Here is a 23,776-nt window from a genome sequence, read left to right on the forward strand (position 1 = left end):
TGGCTTTGCCTCAGAAACGGCATTTTTGATGTCACCCCACAAGTGTTCTATCTGATTAAGGTCCGGGGATTGGGCTGGCCACTCCATAACCACAATTTTGTTGGACTGGAATGAAGATTTTGCTCGTTTACTGGTGTGTTTACGGTGGTTGTCTTGTTGAAACATCCATTTCAAGGGCATCTCCTCTTCAGCGTAAGGCAACATGACCTCTTCAAGTATTTTAATATATGCAAACTGGGCAATGATCCCTGGTATGCGGTAAATAAGTTTGGCACCATAGTAAGAGAAACATGCCCATATCATGATGCTTGCACCACCATGCTTCACTGTCTTCAGAGTGTAATGTGGCTTGAATGCAGAGTTTGGGGGTTATCTGACAAACTGTCTGCGGCCCTTGGACCCAAAAAGAACAATTTTACTTTCATCAGTCCACAAAATGTTTCTCCTTTTCTCTTAGGCCAGTTCATGTGTTCTTTGGCAAATTGTATCCGCTTCAGTATATGTCTTTTTTTTTTTTTTTTTTTTTTTTTTTAAACAGTGGGACTTTGCGGGGACTTCTTGCTAAGAGATTAGCTTCACACAGGCATGTTCTAACTGTCACAGTACTCACAGGTAAGTTGAGACTGTCTTTGATCATCCTGGAGCTGATCATTGGCTGAGCCTTTGCCATTCTGGCTATTCTTCGATCCATTCGAATGGTAGTCTTCAGTTTTCTTCCACGTCTCTCTGGTTTAGCTTTCCATTTTAAAGCATTGGAGATCATTTTAGCTGAACGGCCTATCATTGTCTGTACTTCTTTAAGTTTTACCCTCTCCAATCAACTTTTTAATCAAAGTACGCTGTTGTTCTGAACAATGTATCGAACGACCCATATTTCTCAGGCTTTCAAGGAGAAATGCATGTACAACATGTGCTGGCTTCACCCTTAAATAAGGGCCACCGGATTCACAACGGTTTCTTCACAGAATGATTGACCTCACTAATTGAACTCCACACTGCTATGATTTTAAAGACACCCCCTTTCAATTATTCAAATACACAGACTCAAAAACATGCAGATCATGAATGCTGAGTCTGTTAGTTTTCTTAGAATCTACTGCACCAACTGGTAAATTGTTTGACATGTGGTAATAAAATTTATACCAAAAACAGTGATTAATCTGCTCATATTGGACTGCTATTATTTTGAACACTACAGTATATGCTGTAGCTATTTTTTTTTCCCCCAAGGGCACCCATATTGGAAACAGACATCTTTCCCGTAAAGAAGGCGCAGCCGATTGTGTGCACTTTACAGCAGGTGCATCAAGGGAAATGTCAATAGACTGAGAACTCGTTCTCATTAGGCAATATACTGTGTTAAACCACTACAAAGGCCTATATGTTTGACAGTCATTTAAATAGCCTGTTTAGACAGGCCAACCGTGCTCACAATGCACAGTGACCGTTCTGTAATAAGATCATGCAGTGCACATAGGCCGTCATTGCCGTCAACGGTGTACAACGGTGTGTACACAAGACGATGCCAACAGCGATGAACGAGCGTGATCTGCAGCCTGGTTATACTGCACGATTGTCAGTACGTGAGCCTTCGTTGGTTCCCCATAATTGTGCAGTGTAAATGCACCCTAAGGCCATGTTCATATTCTGCCTTTTCATGCAAATTAAAAGCTGCTTTTTACAGTACCAGCAAAAGCTGTAAGATTTCAGAAATCTCATGGCCACGCTTATTTTTTTCTTTTGTGACTTATTTTAAGAACTGCAGTGATTTTAAAATCTGCAGCGTGTCAATTCTTTCAGCGTTTTTGGACCTATAGAAAGCAATGAGAAAAAATGCAAACTTTGGCTGCAAACGTAGGCATTAGACCTACCGGTAATAGGTTTTCCAGGAGTCCCTCATGACAGCACCCTCAGGAGGACGTCCTTCATATCTGGTCCGATCTTCCTGTATCTTCCTTAACACTAGTGGAATTAAGGGTAGAGGAGGAAATGCGCAATCCAGGTCCATGTCCCATTTCTGGGACAGAGCATCTACTCCGGTTGGGTTGAGGGAGAAATTTTTTTTGTTTTTGCGTTTTTCCGAGTGGCGAATAGATCGACTTGAGGGGAACCCCATCTGAGTTCTATGAGACAGAACTCCTCCCAATTCAGCTCCCATTCTCTGTTTGTTGTATGATTTTCTGACTAAGGAAGTTGGCCACCGAGTTCTGAGACCCTTTCAGATGTATCGCTGTTATTGAGAGTACTGTTTTTTCGGCCCACTGAAAGATTTTGTTTGATAACGCTTGCAGTTGGTGATGTCTTGGCCCCCCTGATGTTTGAGGAAAGCCACGGTTGTCATATTGTCTGACAGGATTCTGACATGTTGATGTTTCAGATCCGTCTGACATGTTTTCAAGGTTTTCCAGACCGCTAGGAGTTCTTTTAGGTTCGATGATCCAGGAAGGTATTGTGCGTGCCAGGTACCTTGTAGGTACTGATCTTCCACATGTGCTCCCCAGCCTCTTCTGCTTGCGTAGGTGGTAAGGGTGATGAAGGGGGTCAACTTCCACATAACTCCCTTTTCCAGGTTGGTTCTTGAAGTCCACCACTTCAGAGATTTCTTTGCTGTTCCTGACAAGGTTATCTTCTTGTCCAGACCCTCCATCTTCTTGTTCCAGGATCCTAGGATCTCTGATGTTGAAGAGGCCTTGAATGAAATTGGCTCCACCGAACCGCAATTATGACCCAGAATCTTCATGCATTCTCTGATTGCCACCTTTGATTTCTTTCCAAAAGCGATGATTCTGTCTCTGAGATCTGTTTGTTTTTGTTCCGGAAGTAAAGACATCTGTCGTTCTGAGTCCAGAAGAATCCCTAGAAAGATCTTTCTTCTTTCCGGTAACAAATCTGATTTTTCCCAGTTTATAATCCATCCTAGATTCTTTAGAACTAAAGTGGTTGAGGATAAACTGGCTCTTAATTGCTGAGGAGAGTCTGCGATTAGTAGGAAATCATCCAGGTACTGGACAATTAGAATTCCTTGTTCTCTCAAAAATGCCATAACCTCGGCTACTAGTTTGGTGAAAATGCGTGGGGCCGAGGAGAGACCAAACGGGAGGCATCTGAACTGATAATGCTGTATGTTCTGCCCGTCTTTCAATGCGAATCTTAGATATTTCTGGCTGTGAGGGTGAATGGGTACATGATAGAATGCCTCTTTGAGGTCTAATGTGCACATCACCATGTTCTCTCTGATCAGGAGAATTGTGGATCTTATGGATTCCATTTTGAATTTTTTGTACACCACCAACCTGTTTAATGACTTTAGGTTTATAATCGTGCGGTAGTCGCCTCCTGGCTTTTTTTTTTTAATCGAGAACAGGTTTGAATAGTATCCCGAAAACTATTCGGCCACTGGCACCGGTATTACCACGCCTGCAAGTAACAGCTTTCCGAAATCTGTCTGTAATCTTTGCTGGACTAGTGGAGACTGAGTAGTAGTTAGATGGAATCTATCTTGTACCCATCTGCAATTAACTGGAGTATCCATGGATTGCTGGATACCCCCGACCATGCTCCCAGAAAATGTTGGGTGTCTCCCTCCTACTCTCATGGCGTCATTGTCTACGCGAGCTATTTCCCGTACTAGAAACGGTATTTCTGTTCTTACCCCCTTTTTGGTAGCTCCATCTACCCGATATTCCCTTTCCAGTGTATTCTGGTCTCTGTTGGGGAAGTGGTCTCCGAAGAGGATGTTATTTTCCTGGGTTTTTCCTCTGGAAATCCTTTTTCGTCCGAGGACTTTTCTAGCATATCATCTAGAACTGGGCCGAACACTCGGAGGCCAGAAAAGGTGATGGAGCACAACTTGTTTTTGGAGTGGTTATCTCCAGACCAGGTTTTTAGCCATACTGCTCGTCTGGCTGCAGTAGATAATGCGTCATTTCTTGCAGGAAACCTAATTGATTCGGCTGAGGCGTCGGCCATAAACTCTGTTGCTATTCTTAGCAGAGGGATGGAGTCTCTGATCTCCTCTCTGGAAGTTTTGTTCCTCAGATGGTCTTCCAACTGTTCCAACCAAATGATCATGGATCTTGCTACCGAGGTTGCTGCGATGTTTGTTTTGATTACAGCAGTTGCCAAAGTTTTTTAAGGAGGTTGTCTGCCTTCCTGTCCATAGGGTTTTTTAAGCATGATGAATCCTCAAAGGGAATCAAGGTCTTCTTTGCTACCCTAGCTATTGGAATATCAATTTTTGGAGTTTCCTCCAACAGCTTGATTTCCTCTGGCTCAAAAGGCAAATGGGACCTGAAACTTCTGGGAATTACAAATTTTTTCTCTACCTCCTTCCATTCCTCTGAAATCATGGCTTTAATGTGAATATTGACAGGGAATACTCTGTTCATACGGGTTCTCAATCCTCCGAACATTTCATCTTGTACTGAGGAGGGCTGGAGGGTGTCTTCCACTTTCATAGTGACTGCCAATAAAAGTGATTCAGTGTTTTCCCAAGAAAAGAGATTTTTTCCTTTCTTCTGGGGGAACTGAAATAGATCCCTCCCTTTCATCCAGTTCAGGATCGGAGTAAACTGATCGTTCTTCCTCCTCCTCTGAGCTAGATTCTATCTCCCACCGGGGTATTTTGCCTAGGGCCAGGTTGGGAAGTTTGTGTGGGGATTATATCTGCAACTGAACTTTGGACCTCCTCTCTTATTATGGATCTTATGTCCGACATAAAGGAGGAATGTTCATCCCTGACCACTTGGGAAATACAGTCGGTGCATAATTGCTTTCCATATTTGTCAGGTAGCTTCAGGTTACAGATGGCGCATCTTTTCCCTTTTTTCTTCGGGGCTGATGACGTCGTGAATTTTTTAGAACCCTCCTTGTCCTACAACAAGGGATCATATAGTAATATCTTACCGAGGACAGATGGTAGCAGGTAAACTTAGACCAGGAAACTCCCGTTAAAACTCACATGCACCGGTGGGTTCTGCTGGCATATCAGGGCGACCAGTGGTTAATCCTTCCATGGCTAGTGACCAAGACACAATGATACCTTAGATCCAGCCCCACAGTTAAATAGCCTTTGTCTCTCCTGTCTTCCATCTGCTTCGTCAAAATTAGGCGTTTCCCCTTTAATTGCAGGTCTGGCGCCTTTTTTTTTTCAAATGAAGACCTGAACCACAAGTGCGTTCCAGCGTGGAACGCATGCCGGTTACTAGAGGCATGCATTTCATTGCCCCTGTAACCGGAAAAGCCGCTCACTCTTCTCCCCTGCACACATAGGATCGCGTGCAGGGCTGCAGCGACATGGACCCAGAGCCCCCTGTGCAGGGGGGAGCCACCTGCTCAACCGGCTAGACTGAGGGACCCCTTGTCTGGCGGGTTGTCGGCCTCCAGACCACAGCAGAAGGAAGGGGAGGAGTGCGAGGACCCCATACCGATCCTCCTGCGTCCGGCCTCAGGAGCTCCTGCTTACTGGAGGTGAGTTCTTCTTCGTCCTGTCTCCGATCGGGACAGGAAAAACACTGTAGGTATGGGTGGAGGGGGGGGCGGGCTTTTAAACTCTTCTGTGTTTCCTGTCCCTATCAGAGATATGAAGGACGTCCTCCTGAGGGTGCTGTCAGGAGTGATGTCCTGGAAACAGTTGTTTTGAATGCAGCATTTTTGCTGCCAACAGAGGAGGTTTAGACTGCAAAAAAAAAAAAAAAATGCAGCAAAAAATTGGGTGTTTGAACATAGCCTAATACATTACTAGGAAAGATATGGCATAGAGCCCCCTCCCCCTGATCAGGCAAAGGCTGGGGAATGGCATAGAGATACTTATGCTACAGGAATAAAAATAAGAGCTGTCATTAAATTAAACACATCCTCTAATAAATGATATGACTGATGTGTCACAAAAAAATTTAGGGAGAGGGTCCACTCCTAGCACAGTTATGCCACAATTTTGGGGGGAAAAAAAGTGGAAAAAAAATTTTTGTTAATCTGTTAAACCTTTTTTAAAAACCTGTATATTGAAGCAGATCCACTAAAAAATACAAATCAAATCCTGCTTCAGCTCCTCCTATTGATTTATCAGGACATTCACATTGCTCTTTCCCCATAAAAACCTCGCGGAGGAAAATACAGTTTTTTGTGAAATCTGCTCCAAACTTTACCCTGTCGTATAGAAAAAAAGCTGCAAAAAAAAAAAAAAGGGAAATTAAAACTTCTAAAATAAACATCAGGTCTGAAAACCTAAATTACAAAACCAAATTTCTGATATTTCTTACAATATTTTTTCCCCTAAAAAAAAAAAAGCTGTGAACCCCACATCTACTAGATCTGCGGTGGATTTACCCAGGTGACACCTGGCTGGATTGGTTAATAAGTACCGGTGTGTCTGCTGATGTAAGTTGCTGGATGTAGCGTGCACATTGCTCCGTGTCATCACTTTTACAGTCATTACATCAACTACTTTCTATTAAAAACGTGTCCAGACCTGCTCACTGCTTCACATGCAGCGAGAACCGTGGCCCTGTGATTGGTCGCATCACATCGTGTGACCAGTCTGCTTCCCATTACCCCACTCTAAAGGTTGCCACATGAAAATTCTGTTGCCATGGAAACCTGCCATTTACTTGTGCGGACAGTGCAAGTCATAAAGAACTACTTATAGAGCCATAATAATAAAAAAAAGTATACAAACTACAGTATATGGAAAATGCATTGGTACACTCCTGTTATTGAATTCAGGTTTACCATTCAGTTTCGTTGCCCCGGTGTATAACATCTTGCCCCCCACCATGGCACTTGCCTTTACTAACATGGGACAGAAAGGCTGGTGGTGCAGAGCTCCCTGATACCAGCGCGGTCCTGTAATAGGAGTCACCGGTGTAACAAGTCCGTTCATGACATTTCATAGTCCTAAATCTACCATCACCTGTGTGTGATATTGAGAAGTGGAAGGAACTGCAGCAACTCATCCACAAAGTGGAGACCCCGTAACGTTACACAGTGGGATCATAGAGTTGCCGAGGAGCAGAAAAGTCACCAAAGTTCTGCTAACTCCATAACTGCAGAGTCCAAATGTAGTAACATCAGCCCAAACTGCGCCCCTGGTGGGAGCTTCATGGCCGAGCAGCTGAATGCGGCCTTACATCACCAAGCACAATGACGAGTGTCGGATGGAGTGGTGTAATGCAGCCACCACTGGACTTTGGAGCAGCGGAGACTGAGTTCTGTGCAGTGACAGATCTCACTTCTCTATCTGATGGATGAGGCTGGGTTTGGTGAATAACAGGAGATTGTTACCTGCCTGACTGCACTGTGCCCACTGTATAGTTTGGTAGAGGGGGTGTTTTTTTTTTGTTTGTTTTTTTTTTAACTTTGAGGGAGCAGTTTGGGGTAGGATCTTTCCTGTTCCCCAGATCATAAAGCAAGGTCCATAAAGGTAGGGTTGGGGAGAATTGGTGAGAAATAACATGATCGGTCACTGCACAGAGCTCAGACCTCAACCCCATCCAACAAATTTGATAATTACTACAATAGAGATTGTGAGTCTGGCCTTTCTTCCAATATCCGTGTCTGACCTTACAAGTACTCTTCTGGATGAATGGCCAAAAATCCAACAGACCTCTCCAAAATCTTTACACCAACTCAATGAACTAGATAGGTCACTGAAGAAAACGAGCAAAAATATATTGTTCTCCTTTATTGAAATTAAGCAATAAGACATAAAATAGGTGTAAAAGGAGCTTCACCGAGGGAACATGTACACTGCTCAAAATAATAAAGGGAACACTTAAAGAACACAATGTAACTCCAAGTCAATAACACTCCTGTGAAATCTACCTGTCCAGTTATGAAGCAACACTGATTGTGAATCAATTTCTCCTGCTGTTGTGCAAATGGAAAAGACAACTGGTAGAACTTATTGGCAATTAGCAAGACACCCCCTATAAAGGAGTGGCTCTGCAGGTGGTGACCACAGACCATTTCTCTGTTCTCATCCTTTTTGGCTGTTGTTTTGGTCACTTTTTCATTTTGCCATTGCTCTCACCCCTAGAGGTACAGTAGCATGAGGCGGTGTCTACAGTACAACCCACAGAAGTTGCTCAGGTAGTGCAGTTCATCCAGGATGGCACATCAGGGTGAGCTGTGGCAAGAAGCAGGGCCGGCTCCAGGTTTTTCTGGGCCCCGGGCGAAAGAGTCTCAGTGGGCCCCTTTAACACATACCACGATTCATGATGCAGAGATACGGCGGAGAAATATAGATATAGTACAATGCAAAGATTTCACTTCTTACATTACATGAGTGATATCTATTGTAAATTCCACAATAGCTCAGAAACCGGTGAATCGCTCCGCACAGAATACTGGCCCCCATATAAGGCTACATACGGAATACTGGCCCCCATATAACGCTTAATACGGAATACTGGCCCCCATATAAGGCCCCATACGGAATACTGGCCCCCATAAGGAATACAGGCCCCCATATAAGGCCCCATAAGGAATACTGGCCCCCATATAAGGCTCAATGCGGAATACTGACCCCCATATAAGGCTCCATGCGGAATACTGGCCCCCATATAAGGCTCCATGCGGAATACTGGCCCCCATATAAGGCTCCATACGGAATACTGGCCCCCATATAAGGCTCCATACGGAATACTGGCCCCCATATAAGGCCCCATACGGAATACTGGCCCCCATATAAGGCCCCATACGGAATACTGGCCTCCATATAAGGCTCCATACGGAATACTGGCCCCCATATAAGGCTCCATACAGGATACTGGCCCCCATATAACGCTCCATACAGGATACTGGTCCCCTTATAAAACTCCATACAGGATACTGGCCCCCATATAACGCTCCATACAGGATACCGGTGCCCTTATAACGCTCCATACAGGATACTGGCCCCCATATAATGCTGCATGCAGGCTGTTACCCCCCACATAATGCCCCACACAGGCTGTCCCCCCCTTATAATGCTCCATGCAGGCTGTTACCCCCCACATAATGCCCCATACAGCCCCCCCCCCCTTTTAATGCTCCATGCAGGCTGTTACCCCCCACATAATGCCCCATACAGGCTGCCCCCCCCCTTATAATGCTCCATACAGACTGTTCCCCCCCACATAATGCACTATGCAGGCTGCCCCCACCCCCTTTATAATGCCCCATGCAGGCTGTTCCCCACCTTATAATGCCCCATGCAGGATGTCCCCCCCCCCCATATTATGCCCCATGAAGGATGCCACCCCCCCCTCTTTATAATGCCCCATGCAGGATGCCACCCCCCCCTCTCTTTATAATGCCCCATGCAGGATGTCACCCCTCCCCCTCTCTTTATAATGCTCCATGGAGGATGCCACCCCCCCTTCTCTTTATACTGCCCCATGCCTCCATACATTAAAAAAAAAGAAAAATCAAATACTCACCTCCCTTCTCCTCACCTGCTACCTGCTGCCTGCTGCTCGGGTCTGGACTCCAGCGTTGTCGGCGTCTTCCCGCTCAGCGCTCCCTGTGACGGCTCAGGGGAGGGCGCGGTGTAAAGACGTCACCGCGCCCTCTGACCTGAGACGTCACAGGGAGCGCAGAGCAGGAAGTCAGCTGATCTGCGGAGGCACGGGGAGAGGTAAGTATCCGCCTGCCGGGGCCCTGAGCAAGCGGCGGAGAAGGGCGGGCGCTGACACCGCTCTCCTCCGCCCATAGCCCAGCGGGGTGCGCGACCGCCAGTGGGCCCCTCTACCTGCTCAGGGCCCCGGCATTTGCCCGGGTGCGCCGGGTGCTGACGCCGGGCCTAGCAAGAAGGGTAGCTGTGTCTGTCAGCACAGTGTCCAGAGCATGGAGCAGATACCAGGAGACGTGGAGGGGGCCATAGGAGGGCAAGAACCCAGCAGCAGGACCATTACCTCCTCCTTTGTGCCAGGAGGAACAGGAGGAGCACTACCAGAGCCCAGCAAAATGACCTCCAGCAGGCCACAAATGTGCATGTGTCTGCACAAACAGTTAGAAACCGACTCCATGAGGGTGGTATGAGGCCCGACGTCCACAGATGGGGGTTGTGCTCACAGCCCAACACCGTGCAGGACGCTTGGCATTTGCAACAGAACACCAGGATTGGCAAAGTCGCCACTGGCGCCCTGTGCTTTTCACAGATGAAAGCAGGTTCACACTGAGCACATGTGACAGACGTGAAAGAGTCTGGAGACGCCGTGGAGAGCGATCTGCTGCCTGCAACATCCTTCAGCATGACCGGTTTGGCAGTGGGCCAGTAATGGTGTGGGGTGGCATTTCTTTGGAGGGCCGCACAGCCCTCCTTGTGTTCGCCAGAGGTAGCCTGACTGCCATTAGGTACCGAGATGAGAACCTCAGACCCCTTGTGAGACCATATGCTGGTGCGGTTGGCCCTGGGTTCCTCCTAATGCAGGACAATGCCAGACCTCATGTGGCTGGAGTGTGTCAGCAGTTCCTGCAAGATGAAGGCATTGAAGCTATGGACTGGCCCGCCCGTTCCCCAGACCTGAATCCGATTGAGCACATCTGGGACATCATGTCTCACTCCATCCACCAATGTCACGTTGCACCACAGACTATCCAGGAGTTGGTGGATGCTTTAGTCCAGGTCTGGGAGGAGATCCCACAGGAGACCATCCGCAACCTCATCAGGAGCATGCCCAGGCGTTGTAGGGAGGTTATACAGGCACGTGGAGGCCACACACAATACTGAGACTCATTTTGACTTGTTTTAAAGACATTACATCAAAGTTGGATCAGCCTGTAGTGTGTTTTTCCACTTTACTTTTGGGGGGGGGGGGTGACTCCAAATCCAGGCCTCCATTGGTTAATAAATTTGATTTCCATTGATGATTTTTGTGTGATTTTGTTGTCAGCACATTCAACTTTGTACAGAACAAAGGATTCAATGAGAATATTTCATTCATTCAGATCTAGGATGTGTTATTTGAGTGTTCCCTTTATTTTTTTGAGCAGTGTATGATGGTCCAAGGGCAGAGACAGACTGCCATAAAACTTGTGCGAAGATCGCATTGCAGTGAACGGACTGGCAGCCACCTCTCCTGACTTGAGAGTGACAGCATGATGGATTTCTGTGCAACTGTCAAGCTCAGGCCAGGAGAGGTTCAGGCTAGTACGAGGTTTATGATGCCATCCTTGCATGAAAAATACGGCCGTCCACTATAAGAATCCACATGAAAGGAATTTTCCAGGTCTGATTTTAAGGCCCCCCCCCCCCCCCCCCCAATACATTTCAATGGAGTTCGGGTTCATGTTCAAGTTAGGGTAAAGTTCTGGTACCCGAATAGAACTTTGTACAACTTCCATGGGTCTGCTCATCCATAACTATAATACCTTAACTACTGTAGTGAATACGTCTCTTCCCATTAGGCCATCATACATGTACCCTCTGAGGCTCCTTTTACACCTATTTTATGTCTTATTGTTTAATCTAAATAAAGGAGAACTATTTTTGGACATTTGTGCTCGCTTTCTTCATTGAGTTAGAGTAATGAATTGTCAAGCACTGTCCATAACTGCTTTTCTTTATGATAGGACGGATATATGTTGATTAACCTCCAAAATCTTATAGAAATTCTTGCCAGTAGAGCGCGAGCTGTTCTAGCCGTAAAAAGACCGACTCCATGTTAATTCCTATGGATTTAGAATGAGACATCTTAACATCTGTTGTTGGATTAATGTATATGCTTCTCAATGCTTTTGTTCATATAGCATAAATCTATTAAATAGCCCATTCCATGGCACTTGGTGCTTTATTCTGTGGCGCAGATCGTAAGCGTCGTGGGCAGCATATTGTATAGATGTATTACAATGTGAGAATTCTGAAAGCACAGAAACTCCCAAGGGGAAGTTATAGGGGAAGGTAAGTTTCAACATCTGATTTTGTTCCTGCGCAAGGTGTCAATGCATATACGTGCAGCAGAACTGAGCGTGCATGTATAGTGGGTGTTGGAGCTGATAGTTATTAAACGTGTGTAGGCACCTTTAGTGTAATAGGAATACATCAGGAAATTACACAATGTAATTAACCAAAAAGCATTGCCAGGCTGAGAAAGTAAAACATAATCCGAAATGTTACCAAGAAAACCAAACAAAACGCATACAAAGTATACATAAAACACAGACTTGTGGTAATTTATAGACAAAGCCCACATGAGCAATAGCAAACTCTTACATAGGGCTGCTTGGAGCTGTAGATGGCTGGTGACCTGTATAGGAGATAAATTATTATTCTAAAACCAGATTGTCAGCAGCTCTGATAAGTCAGTTTCTCTCATCAGTGTGCACTGTTCTCTACTGAAATTTATGAGTGGCTTCACATACACACCTTACCCCCATCCTGCAGAAGAGATGGTTACTGGTTAGTATAGAAGAATTGGCCAAAAATCATCACATCTGAATCTTTTTTGCAGGAGCAGAACCTCATAATATAGCTCAGATCCTACAAGCAATTAATTGAATAGAAATCTCAGCCTCTTGGCCAGTTTCACACGTCAGACATTCATGATGCAAGTACCGACTTAAATGTCCAGATTGGCTCCAGATCCAAACTTTGCCCTATGGGTAGATATGATGATGAGTTTGGGACAGGAGACCAGCAGCCAATGTTCTGGGACCATGAATTCAAGTCTTCTTACGCCATGAACCACTTCTGCAGCACCCGTGTCATGTATAAGAAAATATCCCCTTCACAGAGGGATCCTGTAGTGTCATATACTGCATGTACCTTTAATCAGCGCAGCGCCTCATGCTCCTAGATGACTTATAATATTCTCCTGTATAGAAGGATGCAGCAGATAACACTGACCTCTGCTGAGCATCCTCACTAATACAGGCTGATAACTGTTCTTTCTACAGTTTTTCTGTAAGGCATAGGCACATTAAAGCTGCAGGCCACGGGACACCACCATACTGCAAATGCTAACGAGACAAGACAGATAAAGAGAAGAAAAAAAAAGTAACTGTCCCAAAAAGTACATACAGGAAGAATATTTTTGCTGCAAAAAATGCAGCATTTTTTGATCCCAAAATAAATTAGATTTCTGAAATCTTATTTTTTCCTTGTAGATTTGAAGCAGTTTCATGTCTGCGGCATGTCAATTTGTTCAGTGTTTTTTCACTCACGCAGGGCTCGTTCACACAAGCAAATTGTCAGTCCAAGTATCGTCCGTGAATAAAATGGACATCATTCGGACCAATGTTATTCAATGAGCATTTTTTTCACTGACCGAATCTGCGCATGAAAAAAAAAAAAAATTGCATCGTGCACAAATTTCTTCAGTAAGGCTGAGTTCACACGATGCGTATTTCATGCGTTTCCGCGGCGTTTTTGCAGTTGCGGAAACGCATGAAAAACGCATGGTAGAAGGGAAGCAATGTTCCCCAATGGAAATCCGCATGTGCTGTGCCCATGATGCGGATTTTTCCGCAGCGTTAACGCTGCGGTCAAAAATCCGCAGCATGTCAATTAATTTTGTCGGAAACGCGGCGATTTCGCCACCATTGACTTGCATTAGAACGCGCCAATTCCGCAAGACAGCATTTGTACTTGCGTTATTGGCGCGTTCTAATATGCGGATGGTACCCGGGTGTGGAGGAGAGGAGAGTCTCATCCACACCCAGGTACCATTAAAAAAGCTGTAAAAAAAGAATAAAATAAAAAATAAATGTATTCTTACCTTCTGTCGGCCCACGCTGCGCTCCCGCTTGGTTCCCGGCACTTGCAGTGAGTTGTAGGACCTGCGGTGACGTCAGAGTCATGTGACGGGTCACGTGACGCTGACGTCGGCAGGTCTTTCAATTCAAAGTTGCCGGCAGCCGGGAACTTTGTAAAGCAGGACAGCGAGGGCCATCGGAGGTAAGTATATACACTCTCTCGGGTCACACTATATAAATCCATGCTGTTTGCATGGATTTATATAGTGTGACCTAGTTGTCAAGCACTTTCCAGGTGATGTTAAAATCGCCTGGAAAGCGCTTGTCAATCTGCATGCGGAAACGCATGTCAATCTGCATCCGGATCCGCATGTATTCTGCAGGAAAAACGCATGCACAATCTGCATGCGTTTTTTCTGCCAGGGAGATGCAGAAATGATGCAGAAATTTTCTGCTTCATTTCTGCATCGTGTGCACATACCCTTAAGCAGGCGAGACTCTTCCATTAAAGTTTATAGGTGTTAGAAAAAAACAAAACAGGCGCTGTAAGGAACAGTAGGACATCTGATTATTAGATACATTGCAATTCTGTAACATCGGAAACTGTAAATGGTCCTGTGAATAATAGCTGCTGCTGTAAAAATAAAACAAAAACACTGTACACGGATAAGTGAGGAAAAAAAAAAGTCACTTTCCTGGACGAAACGCTGAACGTTTTTTTAATATCCTCATGAATGGGGGGAACACATCAAAAACATGTTTTTAAAGCAGTATTTTTCCTGCCAAGAGACAAATTTTTGATTCAGAAATGTCTGCAGCAAATTCTAAACATGTGCACATACCCCAATAGTAGATTCATTCAGAGCAGAATAAATCTTTGGTCTTCGAACAGCACTGCTGAGGAGTTTTACCAGAAACCTCATACCAAAATTGCTATAGAGTGGGCCATTTGAGGGCCTTAAGGAACATTAATGGCAGCAACGACACATAGTAAATATGAAATTGGTTCATTACTTCTTGTCACCAACTAGCACTATGTGGGTCTAACTCCTACTACCTTCAGAGCTTGTATTTCTATACTTTGGAGGCTGGTTTTAGGTTCATCACTAGAAGATGTAATCAGTTCCAGTAAGGTGGACGCCTGCCCTTATTACATGACAGTATCATACTTATGTATTGAACCAGCAGGACTTGCCCTAGGACTTCCATCTAAATCAGAGGGATCAAATAGCTGCAATATCTTCAATGATAAATGGCTGCAAATGGAAGGGGGGGACAAATGTGTTGAGTGGAAGTATCAGAAGTTAAGATACCACACAACAAATCTGAAAAGAAAGTTTCACTGTCTTCAACATGAGTAACTATAGAAACAGGAAGGACTAGTTTCCATGGTTACAGATGTTGTCGATGCAAGTCTTGGGGTATGTTCCCACAGTCTATTCCAAAATTTGCACCGTAAAGCCAAGCACACGCGTTTTGTGCACCATCCATCTCTACTTGTTTTCCCATCGATCTTTGTACTTCTCTTGCTCTGGTAAAGCCATAGCTGTTAGGAGGAGGCAGCGAGATAAGATGCCAAAACTAGTAGGTGGGAAGGCGGACTGAACTGTTTGGCCGAGCCAAGGGTGCACGGAGCGGCTGTGCTTCATTTCAACAGTCATTTTGTGCTGACAGACAGAAATCCAAAGTACATAGTTCATTGATAGGGGAAAGATTTTTCTGCTGTGGGTTTGAAATCCACATTGTGGGAAAGGAAGGACGAAGAGCAACATGTTATTTATTGAATCTGCAGCACATCAAAAAGCAAACGCAATGTAGCCTCAGATGTAAGATATCTTATATACAGCGGGTGAATTAAGTATTGAACACATCACCAATTTTCTAAGTAAATATATTTCTAAAAGGCACTATGGACATGAAATTCTCATCAGATGTCGTTAAACCATCCACACAGGCAAAGAAATCAAAACATAAAATTAAAGTTGTGTTATAATGAAAAAAAAAACACTGAACACATGAAGAGTTTGATGGAAAGTCTTAACACCAGCTGAAATCCGTAATTAGAAAGAAATCCTGCCACTTATTTTTCACCATCAGCTGGTTCAAATGATGGCCTCATTACCAAGGTGCCACACAAGAAACATCTCATGATGGTTGTGAATATTGTAGATATAATCCCATGTCAATCAGTGTATCCTGTTTGGCAGGGGATTATGATGGTCTACTGTGTACAGCTGTAACCAGACACTGCTTCAGCTAAGAAGAAGGGAAGGGGCAGAGAGACAGTGAGTGACAAATGACTCACAGCAGCTCTCAGCTGTGGAGCTGCTACAGGAAGACCCCCTGTGGACCCAAGCCATGCGGCATTCCCCTTGTGTCAGACAATAATTCCACGCACACAAATTAGCCACTGCAGCCACCAGGGCTGTGGAGTCGGAATCGGTATAAAAATGGACCGACTTCAACTCCTAAAATATATAATAAGTTGGGTACAGTAGTTCAAGGCTGTTTGTGGGGAATATTTTTTCATAAGAATTTGGGAAAGTTATGAAATGTCCTATAAATGTCTGTCCTATTCCTGATCTAAGGGTCTAGACTTTTAGCTGAGATGAATCTGTGCTACAGTAAATTTGTCACTTAAACATGAGCCATGTATGAGGGAGTCGGTGTCATGGAAATTGAGGAGTCGGAGGTTTGGCTTATCGACTCCACAGCCCTGGCAGCCAGTGTTATACCAGAAAAGTCTAAACCCAAGGGTCATTTTAAGGGAGAAGCTTGTAGATTGCAAGATTATTGTGAAACCAGCGCTCCCGCCACTAATCATCCGATGAAAGATCAAAAATGCTCCTTCCTGATGTGAAATTCTCTTTTTTTTTTCCCAGCACAAAAGATAATTGTTCTCCACAGCACATTGCCATTGTTCTCATTGGTTACCCGATCAGCTTATGCAGACTCAGCATTTTCAGACCGTTCAGTGCACATCAGAGTGCAGTCTACCTGTTTAAGTAGGTAATTAAAACGACCAATCAAACAAGTTGCTTATCGAAGGTCATTAGGTGTACACACCTTTAGGGTATGTTCACCTATATTTTTTTTTGTGGTGCGTATCACATGTTACTTGTCTACAGTACATGTTTAATACAGATGCGTTTTTTGGTGAATAAAACCAGCAAAACCTGTTTGTGGGTTTTTTTTTGCAATCTTCTTGCTTTCTATGGGTGAAAATCTGCTGAAAGAATTGACAGGCTGCAGATTTTAAAACGTTGCAGTTCTCAAATTCAGTCAGGGAAGAAAGAAAAAAAAAAAAAAAGCCAGGCGCGTGCATGGGAGATTTCCAAAATCTCATTGCTTTAGCAGGAACGTAAAAAAAAAAAAAAAAAAAAAAAAAGCTTCCTTTTCCGCCTGAAAAAAATTTCACAAAAAAAAAAATAAATAAAAAATACGTGAGAACATAGCCTTGGTAATTTGCAAGCCTGCAATTGTTTATTGGCACTGTGAAACACTTGCCACGTATAAAAGGCTCATAATCACCACCAATGCAACCTATGGATCAGCAGCCATAAATGCAATATTGTTACATTAAAGGCAACCTGTCGTGACAACAAAAAAAAAATTGCAGTTAACCTGCAGATATGGGGTTAATCTGATGGGAGGAAATGAACTGTATTCCTCCCGGTAGCCTCCGGCTTTCAGTCAGAGAGGCGTGACTGCAGTCAACTGCTCAGTACACAGTGAGCTGTGGCTGTAAGTACTCCCTGGCACTGACTGACAGCCAGCTTAGCACTGATGCACTGCACAGACCGCAGTCAGTCTGTGCCAGGGCATGGTTATAGCCCCACTCACTATATACTGAGTGGTGACTGAAGCCACGTCTCCGGCACCTTTATAACTGGAAGCTGCCAGGAGGAATAAAGTTAATTTCCTCCCGGTAGCAGTGCCTTCAGTGAGGCAGCCGCACGGCTTTCGAATGCCATTAACCCCATATCTGCAGATAAATAGTATTTTTGGACAACACACACCCCTTGAACGTAATATATAAATATACATTTACAGAAATGAACGTAAAAATGGTACTCACTTTAGTACATATTGACAGAACCGAGCCGAAGATTGACATTAAGCACAATACAGCTTTTTATTTAGATGCTTAAATGAATACAAAGGGAAAGAAAGATCACAAAATACTACTACAACAGTGTGCCAAATAGTAGATGGAATAAATGAACATCACTAGGTGGGCAACTAAATATACTAATAACGAAAATACGGCATTGTGTTTTCTGGTTTGATACTTTAAAAACACAATACATATTATACAGACCTCTACCTTTAGAAAGGTATCGGAATATGTTGACTAGCAAACATTGTGTTTTTGTTTTTTTATTCTTTCTTTGCAATGGAGCTCCCTAGTTTAAAGCGTGCCTACCACTTAAAAGACAGGGCAAGTGGCCATTCTGAGAAAAGATCCATCACCCAGCCTATACCATCATTGGGGCCCATTTATCATCACTGTGACATTGCCTGCCAAGAAAAAAGGCTAGGCTTCAATCCTTTCCCAAATGTTCACTGTGCCGAATGGTCGCCACAGCAGGACGCTAGCACCGTGGACGCTTTATTACAAAGTTACCTCTCTTCCAGGATATTAGGTTTTCCATCAGCTCAATTTTTCAGGGTTTGGGGGGCAGCAAACAAAGTATTGATTACAATAGTCCAGATATATTTTATATGACCGTCTCATCTTCAGATTGTACAGATTATGTGCAAAAACCCAAGTTCTTCAAAAATTCTTAAGTGTTTTTTTTCATATTTTTCCTTTTTTTTGTTTAACTATAGCAGTTTCAAGCCTTTTGCTAAGTAAACTAAATACAGCATTAATTACACAGCAGGCCATCACTAAATTAAGAAAAAAAAAATCTATATAGTGGGTACACAAGAACAATTTGATAAGTCACTTTGAAGAAGTCTAAAATACTGTACAAATATACATTTTGCCTATTCAGAATGAATACATGACGAGGGTAGTGAGGGGGGGGGGGGAGAAAAAAAAAAATTAGTATCCCAAAAATCTATACACAGTGAGCCAGAAAATTCTGAATAACCTGCAGAGGGAGTCCTGTAGTTCAGAGGATGGAAACCTAGCGCTCTGTGAGGTTTGCTGGGTTCCTCTGCATCAAGTCCTTTTTTTTTTTTTTTTTTAAAGTTTTATCTTTTTTTGTAAGAGAAAAAAAAAAATAGAAAAATAACACGAACTAATAATGATGAACATCATGAGAAACTCAAAGGAAAAAAATGCGGATAAAACACATCTGTGCATTTTGTATCATCCAATGTTGCGCGTCACATCGGTATGTGCCAAATGCAGGACAGAAAGAGCCATCGAAACCTAAGGGTGGATTACCCAGCGTCCGACGTCGTCACCGTGCAGTAACAGTTTGCTGGCGTAGCTTATCAGTCCTGCTGTAATGAAAATATCAGCTACGAGGCTGTACACACAAGTGGTATCTAAAAAAAAGTTTCACCTATACTTGTGGGCTACTGAGTCCTACTCCTTGTAGACTGTTGTGCATTTTATCTGTAACAGTCACATTAAAGTGATCATCTTTTCGGTCGTTTGTGCTAGTCTGCCATTCCATTGGTTTCTCCGACAGGTTTTCCTCTTTCACGGGCATATTAGGTAACAGAGACTTCTCTTTAGACCAGAATTCATCAGCTTTGTCATGAGAGTTTGTTTTGCACTTGACTTCCTCCTCATCACTCTCGACTAAGTGATCTTTTTCAATCTCTTGGCCGTTTTCAGCGTCTTTACTATGGTTGGAATCGTTGTTCGGAATTCCCTGCTTCACTTCCGGATTGCTGTCCTCAAAGTCCAACTCTAGCTTTGACTTTAGAGGCTCCGTCTCTGGGATTGTGATCTCTTTCTTCGGCACAGGGGAATCTTCTGCCTCTCCGTCATTGTCAGAGCTGTCCAAAACAATTGCATTAGAGTGGTCGTTCGCCTTTGATGGAGTGTCAACATTTTGGTTTTCTAGCGCTTTGACAGGTTGCTCTGAAAGACTTGTGCCGAGTTCCGAATTTGTGGACTTGACATCCTTCTCGGGAGTTTGCTCAATGACACTTTCGCTCGATTCCTCTGCTGCATTTTCAGAGGCATCGGACGAGCTGGACTCGTTCAGTTTCTTCTTCTCCATTGTTTTACTCGCATTAGGAATAGACTGACTTTCATCGATGTTCTCAAACTTCCATTCATCACCAAAGTCCATCTCGTGTTTTACTTTATTCAGCTCCCTCATGTTGAAGCCCAGTAAAACGTTGAGCGTGTATCTTTCACAATCTCTGGTGCACTTTTTTCTTTTGTTACTGAAATGGGAAGCTATATCATTCTTCCATAACCACAAACTGGCTGCCAACTTTTCAATTTCTCGTCTGCCCGCATAAGGCTGCATGTTGAAGTATTTTGTAAGGAATGTCTTTCTGGCTTCATAGGAGTCATCTTCATGGCCCCTGGGGTCCAGAGCCAAGACCACTGGCTCTTCAGGCTTATCATCTAAAATAATAGGGGCGTCAGGGTCGTCGTCAGGTCTTCTCCTTTTGGCAAGAGATAAATCGATAAAGTCATTGGAACGTTTCATTGGCATTGGTTGAGATGGGTTGATTTTAATGATACCACCAGTCTTCTCTTGCCCGTTCTGGGTTTTGCCTACCCCTCTACAATGTACGAGGTGCAGAGTAATAGTTGAAGCCGTCATGTTACTAGTGTACACGCCTAGACAATGGATACATTTGTATGTGAGCTTTTTCTCAACAGGATGGACGGTCTGGATGACTTGATGTCTTTCCCTTAAATGATGGGCAAGGGCATCAGAAATGGGACCTTTCAAGATGGAAAAGCAGAGTGGACAAAGCGTTTTGCCTACATCTTTCTTGTACGGCACAGCAGTCTGTGGTACGTTTTTGACGGGTGGTTCCACCTTCTCTACCGTCTTTGCTTGCGTTTTTGGAGTAGGAGGGGGGACAGCTGGTTGGTTCTGCGCGTGGTAAGCTACAGATTCGGCCGGGGCATCCCGCAGGTTGTACGTCGTGACCAGTAAGTGGATATTGGTGTGGCTTCCTTGCTGTAATGTCAGGTCGAATGTCAAAGTGGAATCAGTTTTTGGTGCCATTTCTTCGTCTGCATGAACCATTCTCATGTGGGCTGCCATTTTCTCAACATCGTTGAAAGTTGATCGACAGTAAGGACAGGAGAGGCCATGGATTAACATGTGGTTTAGCAACGTGTCAGTTGGCAAGTATCTGTTACAGTATAGACATTTGCTCGTGAAGTTATGTATTTTCATTATGTAGTTTGCCACTGCTGGGACCTTTTCAGCTTTGTGCTCCTTTTCAAAGTGAATGCTGTACACATTTTCTGGAAATAACTCGTTGCAAATTGTACATATCTTCCATTTTTGGGTAGAGGAAGAGGAGTTGGCAGCTGCTGCTGCAGCGGCCGCCGCGGCAGCAGCGGAAGGTTTTGCACCAGGCTGAATCAGGCCACGAGATGGAATATGGGTTGGAGTCATGGAAGCTGGTTTCAGATGGCTGCCTGAAAGGCTGGAGTTTCCAGACTGAAGAGAGTATCTTAAAGGAGCCTGCGATCTTTGCTCATTACTAAGAGAGTAAGATCTCACGTTACCACCTGGAAGCATCTGCTTCATTGACTGGGATTGCTGAGGGATAGAAACGGGGGCATTACCACCCATTCCTAATCTCATCTGTGGCCCAACAGGGTAACCTGAAGACAATCCTTTCACCCCATAGTTATTCTGCTGCATGTGGACGTTGGACATCATGTTAGAATTCATTGAAGGCTTTGGTATAGCAAGTCTGTTCACCATTTGTTGAGAAGGAAGAGTTCGGACATTTCCTGGGGACATTGGACCCATTCTAGGTGGAATGCCCATGGGTTTTTTATCTTGTGGCTTTGGAGCTATCAGCATCAATGGCTTGGATCTAGGAACGACCACATTTGTATGTCCTATCATTGCTGTCACTTGGTACCCAATTCGCTCATGGTCTTCAATTACATGCTGAACTAAGGTTTCATATGTCTTCGGCATAAACAGGCATCGCTTGCAATGAATGCTGCTGTCATTGCTTGGGCTTGCCCCTATAGGCACGGCGCCATTCAACGATTTGTCACCACCTTTTGCAACGTATGGTGCTGCGACGTGCTGGAAGTGTTCCCTGTAGATGTGTTTTCTCACCACTTCATAGAGAGGATCTCTGTAAGTGCACTTTTTACAATAATAAACAGCTTGCTCCACGCTGTCAGCCTGCTTAGGTTTAAGGCTGTCGAACTTGCCTTTATCTTTAAAAGCACTGAGGACTGGGCTGGGCTGGGGGTTGTTTGGTGCGTGGAACACCTTAATGTGCATTTCCAAAGTCTTTCTGTCTCCATTGTAGGTACAGTATGGACAGTTCAGAAGGATCCGGTTCTCAAAGTCTTCGTTGTGGACGTTTCGAAAGTGGCTTTTGTAAGCAGAAAAGAACTTTGATGAGAATGGACACTGGCTGCAGCAGAACTGTTTAGTTCTGTAGTCCTGTAAGAAAGAGAAAAGTATTCAGCAATAGCTCACAATTACATCTATCTCTCTCTCTCTATACACAGGTAAATGTAACTGTTGGTTTTAATAAAAACAGCTTGTAGTATAGAAAGAAAAAAAAAAGCTATATACTTTATTATACATCTTAAGTTTATAAGGCTGACAAAACAAAAAAATTGAGACAGCAGCTCACTTGGTAAGGAGTCATTTCTGGAAAAACAGACACCGCTCACGGCTTCTGATAAGGTAATTGTCAATTAAAGTAGAGCACTCTTCCAATTCCTGACCACTCCTTTATAGGAATATGCAGCCTTACAATATTTATGACCTATCCGTTGGATAGGATAGCTCATCAATATCAGATTGGCGAGGGTCTGGCGCGCTCACCGATCAGCTGTTTTTAGCCCTGACTGAACAGAGGAGGAACAGTACAGAGCCATACACTGTGTATAGTGTGTCTAATGCTGAGAACTTCAGCTCGATTCCTATTCAATATCATAAATCTGGATAAACCCTTTGAAGGGACTTATCAGGACAGAGTAACCGTTCAAACCAAGTACAGGAGCTCAGAGCACCATGGCGGGGTCAATCATCTATATACACCTTCCCACCTATCTCCATCCCCAATCCCCTATTCTTTGATTGACAGCTCTGGCTTCATAGAGCCAGAGAAGGGTGAGGATAGATGGAAACCAAGCAGGTGGGAAGGTATACTTTACCCCTTTGGGACAAATGACATCCATTTACATCATATGTTGTGTCCTTGCCTTTCCTAGCAGATGATGGCTGATTTAATCAGCCATCATGTGTCTTTAAAAGCCACTGGTGGAGCAGAGCTCCGCCTGCGGATGTTAACCAGTTAATCTCAGCGGCATTTAACACGCGCCAGCAGGGGGTGGGGTGGGTTGTGGCGTGGAAGAGACATCATTCTATGCACTCATCTGCGCACCTGTGAAGTGATTGCAATTGAGACCACCGTGCTAGTCATGACGATTTTCCTGTAAAATGCCAGCCCATGGCCAGAGTTCATAAGAGGTAGTGATTTTCACTATACATTGCAGTGTGCACTCCTATGTATAGTACAAGCGATCAAACTGTCGCAGCTTCAAGTCCCCTAAGGGGACTATTAAATACAATAAAATAAAAAAAATAAAATTAAATCTGAAAATATAAAAACACAAGTTCAAAACACCCTTTTTGCTCCATTAAAAATACACATTTTTAGTATCGCTGCATTTGTAAAAGTCTGATCTATCAAAATATAAAGTAAATGAATTTGACTCGTGAACAGTGTAATGAGAAAAAAAAGCAAATTGCCAGAATTACATTAGCTTTTTTTTGCTGCAGCAACAAGAAGTGATCAAAACATCGTATCTATCCCAAAATGGTATCTATAAACACATCACTTCAGGGCGCAAAAAATAATCCCTCACAGCTCCATATCGCAAAAATTAAAAGCGTTACGGGTATCGTAAAATGGCGACAAAAAAAAAAAAAAATGTTATACAAATTAGATTTTT

The 23,776-nt window shown here is 43.9% G+C and overlaps 1 protein-coding gene across 4 annotated transcripts in view; it reads right to left on the bottom strand.

Annotated features, from left to right (window-relative positions):
- Positions 1 to 17,790: 17,790 nt before the first annotated feature.
- Positions 17,791 to 23,776, bottom strand: part of ADNP (activity dependent neuroprotector homeobox) — a 34,780-nt gene continuing 28,794 nt past the window's right edge. For all 4 annotated transcript variants that reach the window (XM_073682724.1, XM_073682723.1, XM_073682726.1 and 1 more), the window contains exon 5: positions 17,791 to 22,253. In XM_073682724.1, coding sequence (XP_073538825.1) covers positions 19,194 to 22,253 — 3,060 coding nt within the window. In that variant the 3' untranslated portion in view covers positions 17,791 to 19,193. The remainder of the gene's footprint in view (positions 22,254 to 23,776) is intronic.

This window comes from Phyllobates terribilis, unplaced genomic scaffold (genome assembly GCF_046119375.1).
Source record: "Phyllobates terribilis strain yellow unplaced genomic scaffold, ASM4611937v1 Scaffold_5__5_contigs__length_657084704, whole genome shotgun sequence".
NCBI classification, from domain to species: Eukaryota; Metazoa; Chordata; class Amphibia; order Anura; family Dendrobatidae; genus Phyllobates; species Phyllobates terribilis.